General features: G+C 37.3%; 1 protein-coding gene across 2 annotated transcripts in view; it reads left to right on the top strand.

Annotated features, from left to right (window-relative positions):
• The window catches only part of LOC112988989 (uncharacterized), a 68,426-nt gene extending 52,611 nt beyond the window's left edge, over positions 1–15,815 (top strand). For both annotated transcript variants that reach the window (XM_064508070.1, XM_064508069.1), the window contains 5 exons: positions 9,034–9,140; positions 10,365–10,425; positions 12,950–13,128; positions 13,930–14,029; positions 15,431–15,815. In XM_064508070.1, the coding sequence (XP_064364140.1) occupies positions 9,034–9,140; positions 10,365–10,425; positions 12,950–13,128; positions 13,930–14,029; positions 15,431–15,502 (519 nt within the window). In that variant the 3' untranslated portion in view covers positions 15,503–15,815. The remainder of the gene's footprint in view (positions 1–9,033; positions 9,141–10,364; positions 10,426–12,949; positions 13,129–13,929; positions 14,030–15,430) is intronic.
• Positions 15,816–17,294: the final 1,479 nt, after the last annotated feature.

The raw sequence follows: 17,294 nt of genomic DNA, 5'->3' as shown, positions 1-17,294 counted from the left end.
ACATGGGTACTTTCAGACAGTTCTTTTCCTGAGTTAGGTTTTGAGTTTCATTTTGTTTGGTTGCTTTTTGATTACAAACTCATCTTTGTGGAGTCCTGGGATGAGCAGTGTGTGTTTTATTTATGTGCTGAAGGTACTGGCACAGTTTCCACGACTGTTACTGGAAGAGAGGAAAGACAGCATCTTACATGTACAGAGTTCCCTTGAATTTGTCTTGTCAGAACTGGATTTAGGAGCATCATGAAACACATGCACTTCATTCCCTAAAGCTCCTTGGAAAGTGCGCCTGATGCAGATCCTCCTTCCAGCAAAGCCTTACCATGACAATTCTAAATAGGTTTTAACTACAGGCACGAAGGAAACCAAGCTGCATTCTTCAATGTTGCAGACTGCAAGCTCTATTCTCATCCATATGGACCTTTCTTAAAGAATTTCCTGCTATTTTATAACTCTAGCTGCCACTCAATAGCACAAGCAAATGTTAGAGTGATAGCAGTGGCAGGATGCTCCTGGTTCTGGCTCATCTATGGCTGGCACACTTCAGGTTTGTGATTGCTCCCAATCCTGCTTTAAGTTTCTGGGAACTGCTGTATCAGGAATGGTTGTTAGGAGGAAATACAGTATTGGGAAAAAAATATATATGTGCACTATGGTTTCCTGAAATTCATCTATTGCTACTTGCCATAGGGGGCATATCCATCCTGTAGTTCCAGACGGATACGAAGGTCCAGAACTAGGCTTGCATCTTTGAGCTTTGGCCAGTGCCCAGCAACACTAACTATACTGTTAGGAGCTGTAGAATTAAAAATTGTAGCTCTCTTACAGATCAGCAGTCTTACAGATTGCTAAACTTTTGAAATAAATAGATGACATACAGATGAGCAGTAGAGATGACATAGTGCAGTCTCCACTTGTCTGCTTGAGTATTTCCTCTTAAAGTTTCTATCCCCTCACAATATGTTGCTCACTCCTGCTTCCGTCCACACTTATCTGCTTGCTCATCATTAGCACCAAAATATTGCCCAGTTTTAAAATGCTGATGCAAAGGGCCTGAGTTAAAAAAGAGATGCCTAAAGATTAGGGTGCTAGGGGACATAGGACTTAGAGGTTGCAGAAGTGCTGAATGTCCCATACCCAGCTATGGGCCTGGGAATGGAGTTTTAAGCCCAACTGCAACTGTTCAGGCTCCAACCTCAGTAGCAGGTTGGGGCACTAACTATTTTGTTAAAACTAGGCCATGTTTCAGTGTTTGGGTGATCTGCAAGTTTAAACCCCATTGATTCTGAATGGCACAGAATACCCTATGTCATCTGTGCACTCTCAAAAGTGTTGCCTGTAGGCAATTAATTTCAGGCACCTATTTTGGAAAATCTTGAGCTGGAGTTGTTTCAAGTTGTTCTTGGTGAGCGTGCAGATCCACTGGGTGCGGCTCAGGCAATGGCTTGAGCAATGTTTAAAATAAAGAAGACTTTTATGAACTAAGAGTTTTAGATATTACTTATTAAATTGTTTAGTTATTTCAAGAAGAAAGGCAAATTGTTGTGCTTTCTCCTGTTTTTTTCCAGCAGTCGATCCCCTCTGCCTTCATTGTCCAAATGTAAATAGGTGCAGGAATTCCAGATTAAAGTTTGTGACATAAGCCAACCCCAAATGATACGGCTCTTGTTTTCCTCTCTTAAGTTCACATAATTGGAACTGGCTGCCTATCATTGAATAAAATCATTGAATGATTTAATGGGAGGTTAAATGAAAAGTAAGAGTTTTCATACTGGTGTGATGCAACTCTTGTGTCCAATTAAAGCCTCAAAGCATTTTTTAAAAGCTGTATAAAAGGTGAATCATTTCTGTAAACAGCCCTTAAAGTGAAAACCCAACACCTTTGCTATGGGAGAAGTAATATGGCCTTGAATACCTTTGCAAACAAAGAGTCACTTGCCTTCTGCGAGTTTCTCTCTTTCTTCAGCAGCTCAGTGTGGGGTGTCAGAAAAATCATTAACGGGCCCATCTTGCACTTCCCTCTTTTCCACACCTGCATATCACGATCCCTGCTGTAACTTTATGGACCGTGAGGAGGCAGGTTTGACGCCATGAAACACAGGCTCAGCCAACAGCTGCAGGATGGGCAGAAAGCCAGACAGTAAAATGTAAAGAGGAGGAAGGAGAGGGATCACCTTTGAAGTCTACAAAAAGGCATGACTTTGACCACTTCCTTTTTTTAATTAGCTGTCTCAGGTACATTGAGCTATTGGCCACCAGTTTGAATGTAAAGGGGGGGGAGTTTGGAAATGCTGAAGGTACTACTGTAAGCAAAATGGATCGTTTCATCTCTACATAGCTATTCTTTTCTCTCTCTCTTTTTTTTTTTTAACCTTTTTCTGTTTAAGTTTAACATACGAGCATGAATGTCAGGGGAAAGAGTTTATTCCATTTGGGAATCCCTGAACTAAAGTTAACTCTGTCTTTCAAGTGTGAAAAACCACATTAATGCAGTTTTAAAAGTTAGGATTTTGGTCACACAATAGCCAGGAAACTCATAGTTACGATTCCCATAGCAACCATACCACAGCTCCTTGGCACATAGGTAGATTATTTTTTTTTTTGAATTAATTTATATAGTGTTAACTTTTGCTCAATATCTTAGCTTGAGGAAGTTGCTTTTGATTTTCTGTACTGTAGCTGACAGCCTAATCTGAAGGATTATGTAGAAGAATTGCAGTCACTACAGGGACCAACCTGTCATGCGTCTTCAAGAGGCCAAAAGTTAATTTTGGACTAGTATGTTCTGTGCACTTTCTATTCATATTGAAGTGTGTTTAGGGAAAAGGATAAAGAGAAAATAGAAACAGCAGTTGTTCTTGCATGTAGGATTTACAAGCATTAAATTTACAAGATTGTAAATCAAGAGTAAGTACACTGATGCTAAAAGTCTATGTTAGGGTCAGATCCTTAAACATAGGAGTGCTTTTTCTAAGATGTACTTTCTGACTAAAAAAGAGTTGCACTTAAGCACACTTTAAGCATAAGGAAATCTATTTGTGCCCATACAGGGAAATAAAATAAGTGTTTCTTGTAAGGGGGATTCAAATTATTTGCATATTCTTACCTATGCAACTATAGTGATATCTCATGGTAGGTGTTAAGAGACTTAAAAATTCAAAATATCTTATATTTCTGCTGCAAATTTGGCAAAGGTATTCTACTTCATACATAGTCAGTACTCCAAATGGAAGACTGAAATTGAAAAGAAAAAAGGAAACCAAAATATATTTTGAAGTGCCACTGATCCTCTCAGAAAGCAGATGCAAAATATGTTGTAACTGATAATTTTAATAATAAATATAGCACTTTAATAATTCAGAACTATCTGAATGAGCTGTCTGCCAGGTTAAGAAGTGGTATGAGATGCTTAAAAGACCATACAGACAACTGATTACATCCAGTATTGCTCAAGCCTGGGAAAATTTATTTGGACATTTATTAGAGCTGCAAAAATACTACCAGATTAAAAAAAAGCAGCAACAAAATGACCTACTGTCCTGCTGTGCAGTCAGGAGTGATCTCATAGTAAAGTCCAAGGGTGCAGTATCAGTGAGGAAAAACTTCATAGCAGCAATTTGTAACTGCAGTAGGCCTGAGGCTGTCCTTCGCTTGGAAAAAAAAAGAAGGAAAAAGTCACACTGGATATTGGTATAAATCCACTGAAGCCAACAGAAATGTTTCATCTTTATACAGGAGCTGAATGGGTTTTAAAAACTTCAAAAAAGGGCAAAAGGATGCACAAAAGCGTGCGTGTTGTACACAGGTAGTTTGAATAACATTAATTTAAAAATATTTCCCAGTCTGTCTTTTCTTTTGATGTTTTTCAGATGATGGTTTTTAAACAGAAAATTTAAAAGAATGCTTTAACTCATATTTATGAACTATAATCGAAATACATAATTTTGTACATCATAGGTAAAATTATTTATGTAAATTAGTTTATTAATTGCTTTATTTCTCCAGAATCCTTTAATAGAGAATAATATATCTGCCTGTCATTCTTTAGTGTTTTTCTGTCTCTAGGCATATGCGTTAACAGAAAGCATACATGAGAGCATGCAGACAACTGGTTCTCTAGAGGTGATATGTCTCACAATATAGGAGTGTTGATTTTATTTTTTTAAGATCAGGTGGTGTAAATAGACCTCATGGTGTTTTTATAAGTCATTTGTATAGATTAATGGTCTTAGAAATGTATCTAGTGTTTTTGGGTTGTTGCTCTCTTTGCTTAGTAAGCATCAGGCAAAATTTTCATCCTGATATAATATTACAATAAAATATTATGAACACATAACTTTTTGTAGAGGATGATGGATTATGGCTGAATTGGTAGCTTAGCTCACAAGTTTTTTGTTTTATTTTTATGAAAACATTGGCAAAACCTGTACATTTTGGGGGAGGGATGAGGATCTCAGAAAATGGTATTAACTACAAAACTTCTAGGTTTACTGAAATAACCTGAAGAGATAATCTAATCCATGCCTCTGTCCAACACAGCCTAGGATACACCTATTTATTCCTGACAGATATTTGTCCAAGTTTTTCTCACGGACCTCTCGGAGACCTGCTATCCTTGTTAAACTAGTCTAGATCTCCCCTCTTCTTAATATTAAAAAGTTTTTCTTAACATGGAACCTTAACTTTCTTCTAGCAATTTAAGCCCATTCCTTTTTCCATTTTCCACCGTGGAATAACTAATAAATATATAAATTATAATCTGCTTCTTGCAGGTTTGCCGTATCAGAAGGTACCCTTCAGTCTTTTCTTCTTAAGCTAAAACACCATTTTGATTAACTGCACTTTCTAGACCTTTGTTCATTGTTCTCTTCAATTCTTCTGTATCCTTCTGGATGTGCCTCCCCCACAGCTGGACACAGTATCCCCTTGAAGCTATAATGCAGCATATGATGGAATGATTACATTTTGTGGTTTCCAGGCTGAGCTTAAGCTTATAGTTCCTGCTGCAGCATTTGGGCTAGCTAAACTTGCAGTCCCCTGTAGCTCCTCATCTTTCTTTTTTCTAGAACTCATGCTTTAGCCAACTCTTTTATATCCTATCTTTGTGCAGTGGATTATTCTTGCTTATGTGCATTATCTTGCATTTGTCTGTGCTGGATAGGCTGCCACTTCCTCAGAGCACACTTCCAATTTGTCAAGATCACTTTGTGAATTCTAAGCCCAGTTTCCACCTCTCCCCACTTGGTATCATCTGCAGATTTAATAAATGCATCCACTATTCTGTCATCCAGGTCACTGGCTGATGTATTATGGCCTCTAAGATTCATTTGGGGGGAATATAAAGTAATATATTTTGTTGAAAGCACTAATGCTATGTTTAGTGGTTCTAATAGTGGCCCTTAGAATACTAAATCAGGAGCTATGTTGGTGAAGTGTATGGAGGTACATGGACTTGAGGCCTAGAAAAAAGATGGAATTGGGAAGTAATAATAGGATAAAAAGCAACAAGATCTATCTTCCTCTGGAATTACAGCCCCACTTCCTAATAATGTGGTAGTGACTGAACTAGACATTGAACTGGAGATAAGAGAAATAATTACTCTGTTGAGGCTAGGCTCGCTTTTCCCATGCATCTTAGATCCAAGTGGTTTGTGAATGTCACCAGAATACAAGCCCCTACCCCCATTAGTTCTTTTCACTGTGGATTAGGGATTGGGTAATGAGTGTGTTGCCCTCAGCAGCTGACTGCCTTTTCTTGTACTGACGTAAAGGAGAATCTCCTTAAGCTACTCTCAAGAGAACAATAACTAAATTTGTGATTCACTTTCTCCTCTCAGGAGAGCAGGATAGAGTTCTGTGATGTCTGCATCAGGCATATTACTTTTCAAAGGGGCTCTACAGATACATTTATTATTTTTTTGCTACCTTGCAGCCATAGTAACTTGGAATCACCCAGTCCCACAAGTTAAAAGGAGCAGGTTGTATTTGATTAGAAAACTGTTCAGGCATTCAGGCAAATAGTGGACATATGATAAAATAGGTGGCATTTTCCTTCACATCAGCTTGGAACAAGTGCTGTAGCAGACTGTAAGCCACCATACTGTTTCACAGTGTGATGCTTTAAATGAGCCTTCACACAGGCATTTCTTCCCTTTTAAATTTAAACTGTTGCCAAATTCTTTCCCAAGGCAAGAATTGCAAGGTTGTGGAGCATTGCACACTGAAACATAATAGGCAAGCTGCAATCCATATTTATCCTGTTGGATTTACTATTTGCTATTTCTGTTTCATGCTAAACCTGAATGTTGGATTTTGTACCACAGTTGCAGTTTTCTAGGCTCTCTGAACTGCAGAAAAGACCCAAAGAGTTGCTCCAAATGCAGGAGGAGGTGATTTCTCCCAGTAAATCTTCATGATATCTCTTTGTTGCCCATAGTTTCTCTTTATTCCCTCAAAAAAAAAAAAAAAAAAAAAAAAAAAAAAAAAACCAGTAGTGCCAGCAAACAAGGTTTATTTGAGCTCTTGTAATTATATCTGTCTGGGAGAACAACCAAGGTGTCAAATTATCACAGTGAAATTCACAAAAGTCAAGAGCAAGTAGAGACTTGAAGGGGTAAAAGGGAAATAGAAAAAAACTGCTGGTCTTTATCATGGTAATAGTAATGAAGCCAAGCTGAAAAAGCACAGACAATAGGCTGAGTTACTGTACTATAAACTGCTTCCTGCCACTGGGCTTCACAAATCAACTTTACTAAGCTGATTAGGGAACTACAGAGCCACTCCTGTTGTTTCTGACTCTCGAGGGAGCTTGCCAAGCTTTAGGATTTCTGCCATTCAGGGCATTTCTGGTTCTTGCTCCTGAGAAATGGAAGTGAAGAAAGGACTAAAGAAGTGAACTGTTTTCTGTGGTTTACTGTTTAGAGATGGGGAATGTTTGGGCTGGGCAAAACAACATTTCTTCTGCTGGAGAGCCTTGCAATCTCCCTGCAGGAGCTGAGCATCCTCTCAGGCAGGCTGCCTGCTGTGCCAGCTGGGCCTCGCAGCACTGCTCATTCCCAGGCAGTTGGGTGTAGGATGTGGTTGGATTCCCTTGCTGGCCCCCGCTTCTCAAATCCACAAGCTGGTTTTGCATTTGACAGCATGCTAGAGATGGATATGAGCTCTGTTCCAGAAGTGGTTCACAGCCTGGGCTCCAGAAACACCAAAGATTCCCCTTCTGCTAAGCTGCCTTGCAGCCTGTGCATGCATGCCCCTTCAGGGGATCTAGCCCCTCAGGGATGCAATGAGGCTTCTAATTAATTAGGCAAATTGACTGCAGGGTTAGGCTATTTCCTACTCATGGCAACAAGCCTGGGTTACATTAACTCCGTACTTCCCAGGAGTCTGGATTCCCCCACCTTGTTTTTTCTTTTCAGATGGGACAAAATGACCAAATTGTGAAAAAGGAGAGGAGATTCTAGTAATAGTGGAGATGGTCTGCTACTGCAAAATCAAAATAACTTAGCAAAGTGTGAGAAGATTTTGGTGACCCTTTTAAAAAAAGTAGTAATTTGGATTCAAAGGTAAAGAGACAGATTTACTGGTAGGCAGATATGGGGAATTTACTCTTTCAATCCCAGTCTTCCAAAGACACAGCATAGGTGAGCAGCGCTATCAGAGTCTGTACAATTACTCAGAGAACTAGTGCTGTAACCATTTAAATCTATAGGTGCTACAAATAGTTACAATATGTTACTTACAGAACACAATTTTTAGAAGTCCTGAGGACAGAAGTTCCAGGTGAAAATTAAGCTGCACTTTCCCACTCTGATGTTCTTCGTAGCAAAGATTTATTTTTATCAGGCTCTGCAAGGAGTTATGCATGAACAACTCACTGAAGTCACCCAAACTGCACATACATTCAGGCTTCTACTTGTTCAAAGCTTATTGGAGGTTCAGGGCCATAGTATGTCAAGTCTGTTCTTCTTAAACATTATTTCAGATACACTAGCCTTTGGTTTCAGAAGTTATTTCCAAAGATGACATCAGGCTATACTATTGCATCCGATTTCATTTGTTACTTCAGGAGTTCTGTTCAGTATAACTTTCTCGCCTAGGGCTATATATGGGACAGAAAAGCCAGCCCACATAGTGCTGTGATCAGTTGTTTAGTGGTCTGAGCAGCCCACTAAGCCCATTGTCTGGTTTAGGCTCTGCTCATATTTTATTTCTACAATCCCACCACTTGCATTAGGCTCACTCTAGTAAACAGCAGAATGTGGAAGATGCTGTGTGATGAGTCACTGACATCAGTCCATATATTAACAATGGATCTTGCATAGAGATTGATTCCTGAAACCTAATTCCTGTGGCCTTAGGGCCAACCTGAGTTGGTCCTCAAGTCACTCAAGACTTCTAGAGTTCAAATAACTCTCATTAGAAATAAAATACCTTCTTGATTTTGACTGGAGTTGCTTCCTTCAGGAGGCAAGAAAGCTACTGAAATCCTATAGAAAGGCAAAATTAAGAGTTAGGTGAATTGGCCAAAGCATACACATACAAAAATTAAAGACTATTACAATTAAAAATTGCTACTCAAACTCATTAACAAAGACAGTGTATCCATTCGTTGTAAATTATGAGCTGAACGCTATGTGTGTAAGGGTGACAGTCACACAGTGAAATAAATGAAAGGCAGAGAGTATTAGTTACAAGTCATCTTTGCTCACTGGACTAGGCAGCAGAATAGGGGAAGCTAAACACAGAGCTGAGGTTGAATAGATAAAAATCCCAAACTTCATATATTTTAATATATGTAATATAAAAATATATTACTGGAGCTATCCTGATATGATACAAAACAGAGTAATTTACCTCAGTATTTTTACTTTGGATTTATATTGCTATAACTCTAATTCAGGTCCTAAACTATCAAGGGTTATACAGGATTGTAAAGATAATGTTTTTCTTCTATTCCTCTAAATATGAAAATTCCTTTAAGTAAGCTCACAGTTTATATACTGTGTTACAATGATGCAATATTTTTTTTACCTACAGTACAGAATTTCTAAAAGGAGTAAGAAATGTTTCCAACATAAAAAGCATCTTTTTTACTTGCACCATATGTATCATCTTGCCTGTCTTAATATGGCATCATCTAAGAGGTCAGTTACTGTCATCATATATTCTTTTTAACTTATTTGAAGACATTTTCAGGTCTCTTGAGTTTCATCTGAGATAACAGATAGTTCCATTGTTTAACAGATTTCTGCTGAATTTTAGAAGACATTGTTATACTGACATTTGTTTTACAGGTACAGGCATTTATTTTGGCTTCCTCATTTGCAAAAATGATGGCTGGGTTTTATACACAGTTGTTTGTTAATCAATGAGTACATAAATGATGAAGCAAAAAAATGTCACAAACCTCTGATCATTAAAAATAAGATGATCATATTGGTCCCATGTTAACCACATTCTCAGAAGGGGAAAAAAAAAAAAGATTAGCAAGTATGTATATGAAAAGCTGATTAAACTTCAGATTTATTTCCCCATATATGATAACAAATTTTAGCAAAGCAAGGTTATAAATTTGCTGTGTTTCAAGCTTGTGTTGCATGAATGAATGAGTTTCTGTTGGACTCAAAGGCCTTAGAGACAGAGGATCAGATTTACATTTACAGAAGATACCAGAATTTCAGATCACTGTATTCCTCTTTCAAAGTACTTTTGCACCTACTAAAGCAATAAAGTAGAAAGGTAATACGTACCAGTCTAAAATCTGGAGGACTGGAGTGACAACCTGCATTTGTTCTGATTAAAGCAGTCCCCTCCTCTTGGAACCTCAATTCTTGTTTTAGCAAAGCTGATGAATCTCTGTGAACATCTTGCTCAAGCTTCTCAAAAACACTTAGGAATACAGATGGTTTTCCTGACAGGAAGATTGTCTCCTTAAGATGGTGAGCAAGCTTCTTGTTTTGGTGGTCCTTCATACTTGGTAATGTTTTCCTCAAGCACGAAGTTACAGTGAGGCTCCGTCTTAGGTAGGAAGCTAAGTTATCTAAAATTTACACCTGATCCCTCTACTCTTCCCAGCCCAGGAAAACTTGTTTCCTTACTTTAGCTCTTTTGTAGCATTTCTTTTCATCATGGAAGACCCCCTCAGCCCTCTAGCAAAGCAGCAGTCTATTTATAACACCAAGGAAGAAACACTACAAGTAGTGTATGCAGCTTTTCAAGGTAGTTCCATAGTTAGGTCCCAGGGATGCCATATGGCATAAGGGACAATGATTTGGCAGTCATGATAATATCTGCTATGTAGTCAGAGACTGATGAACTTTACTGCTTTCCTCCAAATGTGTTTCTTTATTTGGTGTTACCTGGAACAGACGGCTGGAGCAAAACCACCAGTTTGTAGCTGTTGAAAATGGGTACAGTGTCCATGATCTGGTGAGTAATCAAACGATTACAGCTTTCTTCTATGCCTCTGCTTTTTAATGAAGAATCTACAAGGCAAAGTAAGAACTAAAGCACTTTACTAGAATATTGCTAAGGGGGTGTGTGTGTGTGTGTGTGTGTGTGTGTGTGTATGAACTAAAACAAATTGCTTCACCATGAAAACTGTGAAAACTCATAGCAGACGGACAGATAGGTGGTAGGCAGGAAGTCTGCACACAGAACTTCTGCCTTCAAACCACTGTGCAGTTTGGTATAACTGGTATGATGGACTGAAACAGCAGAAATATGGTGAATAGTTTGTAGGCAGACAAGGACAGTAGTCTGGATGCCCTCTAGTACTTTTAGCTTCCTTTTCTCATGACAGCTAAAATTAAGCAAAAGCTTTTTTTTAAAAGGTTCCTTGTGAAATTCCACTTCTGGTAGTCAGTGGTAAATCTGCCAAGAACACTGGATGGGCAGAAGTTTACATCTTCTATTTTCAACCTCTCCCCGTTACATGTGTATTTGCAGAGAGAATGGAATAATGTCCTGTCCACATTGTAACTACAGGCAATTCAGGTGGCTTGGTGATACCACTGTTAAATGGCATCATCTCTGTCTCCGTTGTGTAGATAGAAATTAAATGAAAAATACCTGACCATAAACATCAAGTTATATATTTTAAATAGTTGTTGGATGTAAATTTCACATTTCTGTCACCATGCATGTTAGAAATGTTGTATCCTTGGTATTAATCAGAAAAAAAAGATCTAATTTGTCTAGACCTTACAGGCTTTAAAGATGGGTTTTAATATCCACTGATATCTACTATTGACTTAAAAACCTTCCAAGCAAATGATATCAGGATCTTAGGTAGCAAAAAACGAGCTGTGGGTACTGTGTGCCTTTGAAAGATAATTAACTAAAAGTGAGGTTTGGTTCCTAACAAAAGAACTCCAGTTAATATATTCTGTCATGGATTCATAAAAAATTTTTGTGAAAATATCTTTATATCTCATTTTTCACCTACAAATTTTAATTATTAGAACTGAACACAACCCATATGCTGTGAGACCTTTTATTTATAAGGAAGTGGAAATTCTAGAGGAAAATGTGTTTTAACAGAAATTCCTGAAATTGCTAGCTGCACTGTCTTCTCAAACTATTAAGAACTTTTTCTGTTTCACCATACCATACTGTACTTAAATTTTCCATGTATGTATGATCAACTTAAGTCCTTTCTTTGTGATCTGTATCTTCTGTGGTCTGTGCAAATCTAAAGATGGACAAAAATAAAACTATTTGCCAATAGATAATTTATCAGTGAACTGGAAAAATAGATAAATTGTATATAAAATATTTCTCATCTCTAGATTCCTTCAAATTCTGGCAAAATGCAATAGCAAAATAATCTGCAGAATACTATGTTACAAAGCATTAAAATGAGAATTTAAAAAGCCTGTTTATGACACTGCAATTATGTTCTTGTAGCTATTACAGAACAAAAGTTCTGCTTATCTAAGAGTCCAGTATTTCATGACTTTATACTGAAAGCAAAAATAATGTTAACTGTTGTAAGACCCAGAGAAAGCCCTATGGTTATTACATAATATAAAAGGTAATGCTAGATACTTACTATAAAAGATGAAGGGAAAATTTGAGAGTGAAAGACCCATTTTGTTCAAAATGAACATTTGATTTTTTTATATATGAATAAAAGATATTTAATCAAAATATGAGCCATTATTCCAAGCAATAAAAGAAAATAAAAAGAAATAAGCAATAAATAAATGTTTTCCTCCTTTATTTAATATTTTACTGAAAAATAGGAAAACCAGCATAACCCATGATTGGATCTGTCAGGTTCTGGGACATTCTTACTAAATTCAGGGAAGTATGGCTCTTAAACAAGCAAAACCTTTCAACACTGTTCTTTCACAGGTGTCTCTTGAATGATTCCTCTGATTTTTTTTTCCCATGTTCTGTACTTAAGGGATAGTGTGTGTAGGTATTAAGTCTGAGCATTACTCTGTCAAAGCAAACCCATGTAAAACAGTTATTTCTGGCAGCAGTTATCTTACCTATTTTTAAGGTTAGACACCTAACATTCTGCAGTCAGTGGGGAAAGACAGGCAGTGTCAGCAGATGGTTTATCCTGCCCAAAGGCAGGCATGCAAGGCAGGCTCCTCTGCAGGGTGAATCTTTTCACCTATTCACCCTCCTTGACTAATGAGGAACCTTAGATGGTTAACTTGTAATTGAGTTAGCCATGAATGTCCCCATAGTAACTGCCAGAAATGTACGCTCTTCTGCATTTCAAAATTCAATGTAAAATTAGTATCCAGGCTCAAAGGCAGGCAATAGTTCTAGTAATTACTGGATATTATCTAAAGCTTGAGGTAATGATGCATTCAGTTCTGAATATGTTGTTTATTTTTACCGTCTGTGATGCTTTTTAGCTGTTTGCAGTATTCTCCTGCAAAGGTGCAGTTGCTTTATATTACTTACAGTGATTTTGTGTTTCTCCTATCCCAAGATGAATTATTTATTTCCAAGGGAACATAAATCACCATGTGCCACTGAGAGAGAGATGGAGGAAAACATATTTCCAGGCTTGGCAGGAAGGAAACAGCAGGAAAGGCATTGCAAGAGATCCTCCAAAGCACACAAAGTTTTCAAAGAAATGAGAAATGAAGATAATGGAGGCACTGAAATGTGAGTACATTTTCCCTACATAATGATTTGAATCAGCATATTTCCTAGACCACCCCCATTCTTGAAGGAAGCCCTATCTAATGTTTTTTTCTGCAGGAATAATAGTTCCTGTGAGTGAAATGCCTGTATTCTCCCATGCAGACTGAAAGCAGAAACCTGTTTTATAATAACAGTAAGGTCTCCAACCCCTTTTTCCCTTTGTAACTCTGATTAAGAACAATGCAATTCTTAAAGTAATCACACATTTAAATACAAGTAGGTGTGAGCTTTCAGATATACTGAAAGTGAATATTCAGAACATCACATCCTGGTGTTTGCTTCTGAAGTTAAGAAAAACCTGCTGTGCAAACCAGGATGCATGTTTTAAAAAGTCCGTAAGTTTGTTATTTTGAAGCCAGATTTCTTCAAACAGAACAAGGTACATATTTACCTTCCAGGGATGTGTGCCATTTGTGCCAGCTTTAGTACTGTTAAAAGAAACTGACTTTGAGTTTCTTTGAATGCAGAAATACACACAGATAAAATTTTCACAGCTCATTTTTAGATAAATTTGTTTCGCTGTTCTGAAGTTAACATTTTACTAATAGCTTATCTTCAGTTGTAGGAGAGAAGGTGTGAAATTATACTGCCTAAGAAGAGATGTTTTAAGTAAATTAAAAGTATAATATTTTATTATAACGGAAGATTGGTATCTAATATAATTATTTTGTAAACATAGCACTATGCTGTGGACATGAAAACTGGGTCCACTGAATTAATTATAGTAAACATTTTCAGAGGAGTTTTTGATGTATCTTGCAGTTCAGGGGATCAGAAATTCAGTGTTGGTGCTCTAGCCCCACATGAAATGACCACTGTGCCTCTAACCCTTGAAGATGTGGCTCTGAAACATCCAGTGCTGGTATGTTGCTCCTCATTTATTTTATGTCCTCATATTCAGTTCCATAAAACCTGGGGGCATCAAGTACCAAGAATGGAGGCTTTGTCCAATTTCTGAACTGCTGAAGAGAGATTTGTGTTTGACTTTGCTCTCAAATCTCAACACAGTGACAACACAAGAGTCTCCAACCCTACTTTCTGTGTATAGGCACACACATATCACGATTAGTACCAGCTCCCTAAAAGACAATATTAGGAACTTTAAAAGTATAATTTTTCAGGGACCTAGTTATAAAATAGTTTAATAACCTTAGAAGTACATGGATACTTAGAGAGGTCGATGACTTCTTTAGTTCTCACAACTGTTATGTCTCACTTCCTTTAAAGTTAAATACCTATTTTCTGCTTGCCTTGTCTAAAATTTTAATCATAGAGGAAATGGTACTTAAAAAGAGGGCTCCTCTAATTTACTTCTATAGGGCTGCATGATTGTAGATATAAAGACACAGACTCTAGCTTTTACTCTAAAAAACAGTATCAACCACTGCAGCAAGAGAATAGAGGATGTCTTCCTCTTTAACATGGATTTTAATGGTTTATCTCAATTATTTTCGAGTTAAAATCCCCTTAAGACATGACAATACTATAGTATTATTTGGGGCATCAGAATTAGATCTGATGAAAAATGAGAATGTACAGATTTTGAACTCTGACTCAGTCTGGCAATAGCAAAGTTGCTTTTTGATTAAACAAACAAACAAACCCCGCAACTAAAACACTGATGTTCCTGGCTCAAATGTGTTATTCAGTTTGTTGGAATGACACAAAACATTCTGGGTTAATTCACTGTTAACCTATGTTCTTAGTTTGTCCTTCTGACTCATGGGACTTGTAATTCGCATGAAATCAGAAGCTCAGATTACCTGTGTCAGACTGCCACACCCAGTATCACACATTAATATGGGACGTGCAGCCCAGCCAAGGCAGCACCAGTAGGAATAAGCCACCATCCAGAGGTGGAATGTGTCTCAAAGGGGTAGGTGTTGGACTTGGCTCCCAATATTTAGACCAGTTCAACTCACTGAAATGTTAGCACTCAGATTTGACTTAAAACTGGATCTTTTGTTTTGATTTTTCCAGGTCAAATTAAACATGTTCTGTGAAAATATTTACTTCTGCAAATATTACACTTTCCCACTTACTTAAATAAGCAAATAAAAATCCCATCAAACCCTTATCAGAAGTTGTAGGTTGACCTCGATTTTAATTTCTAACATTATTTGTAGCAAAGTACTAAATTATTTTATAATAAGCTATTATAACTAAAATGAAGATAAATATCTTGTCCAGGACTGATTATATTAATGTACATGGCTGAATTCTTCAATACAGTTGTGAACTTCTGTTTGTTTTTTAACTTTAGGAAGCTAAATCAGTCGTTACTTACTGGACTAATTATGCAGATAAAGAAGAAGAAATTCCTAAACTGGAATAGAACAACTAAAATGTAGAAGATCACAGTAGAAATTGCTTTTTTTTTTTTAATTTCTCAAAAAGTTGCATCAGTTACAGACTGTATATAAGTACTTGGAAGTCAGTGTATTATTAATGATCGTCCTGGCCCTACATGAAGAAAAGAATTTTGCTATTTACTGATCAGACTCGTATTTGAACGTAAAACTAACATTAACATTTCAAAATGCAGTAAATAGAGCTTTTTTCTCTGAAACTTGTCCTTCCTTGCACTTTTGTTATCTTCTTCTTCTGTAGCAAACTTGCAACATAATTTTTCAGGATGATTGTTATTACTGTAACTGGAAGATTATACTGATATAATGAAATTAGAATTTCTCAGTCTGAACTAATGCACTTACAGTACTGAAAATCACGGTATCGGAGATTTTTAAAACTTTTGTGCTTCCTCTAACCTGGAGGCAAATGTTTTCCAATGTAAGGTCTTCCATGTACCAGTATGCATAACAAAACTGAATGTGAAACAATAAAGGAAGTCTGTGAGGAAATAGTATATTAAACATACTTGAATTCAGAAGTTTGCTCATTTTCTTGGTGGTTTGGAGAAGACTGTTCTCAGTGTAATTTAGTGAAGGACTCTGTACCTCTCATATGAGTGGGCTGTCTTACACTGGGTAACTGTTTAGAGAAATAAACAGATCACAGACTCATGTGGTAGAGACAGGACACTCAACAGTACAAGAGAGAACAGGACTGCAGAGGGTAGAGACAAGAATATTTAAAAGAATCAAGTAAGGTCAATGGAGAAGGAAAAAAAAAAAAAAAGACCTCTCACAGATAGATCACAACAGCTGTGTAGATGTAGATAAGGTCACTAAGAGCTAGGAGTTTCAACAAAACCAAAAAAAGTTAATAGTCATTTACAAAAGAGAGGGAAATATGTAACCCCAAAAGTTTAATATACATAAACCTCTCCAAAGTTGTATATACATAGAAGTTGGTTCCTTTTCTCTTTAGAACATGAAATGGACCATGAGAAAAATCTGTCTTCCCATCACAGCTGAGAATTGCAAGGCAAGTTTAGTGAGGTACGTAACCGCCCTCGCAGGTCCCTACAGCCAAAGTGGCTAACTCTGTCCCTTTACACACAGATGAAGTCAGAGTGCCAGCCACATCACATCCCCCCATCCCACCACTCCTCATTCAAACTGCAGGAGGAGAGGGGCTTCTGCAGCTATTAAAAAGACCATAGATGAGTTGCCACCACTAAGTGAGTAAGCCTTTGTAGCATATTTACCACATCGCAACCACACAGAAGAGATTAGTTTTAAGGCTTGTTATCACCCTGGCTACTAGCAGGACCAGTGATGCATATGTAAGTGCAGTGTGAACTCCGTTGCAGAAAAAAGAATCTAGAAAACAAAAATGTCTTTACCTATAAAAATGGCTGCTGTTTGTGTGTATTTTGTACAGAAAACAACCAACATATCTTAAGATGGCGGCAACTAAAAACAGTAAATATGTGGAAGATGAAGCCAGTGATGACACTTTACAAAACAACAAAAATAGGACTGGTTAGTCCACTTTGCAAGAACATGGTTATCTGATAAACAATTCATGTTCATAGAGTCTTCCTGAAGTTGATAGGCAGTGCTCTCTTTTGAGCTGTTTTTTCAGGGTTGATCAAGAAATTCGTGTGTTTAATCCAGCTTTTTTACTGAAACAATTCAGAGTTTAACCCCATTCATATCAAGGTAAGTAGCTTCATTTCTAACTACCACTTTTGGTGCTCCAAATACAGCACAAAAGGCATT

This window comes from Dromaius novaehollandiae, chromosome 3, assembly GCF_036370855.1.
Source record: "Dromaius novaehollandiae isolate bDroNov1 chromosome 3, bDroNov1.hap1, whole genome shotgun sequence".
Lineage (NCBI taxonomy): Eukaryota > Metazoa > Chordata > Aves > Casuariiformes > Dromaiidae > Dromaius > Dromaius novaehollandiae.
The sequence above is the reverse complement of the archived record's forward strand: the minus strand, read 5'-3'. Positions and strand labels throughout refer to the sequence as shown.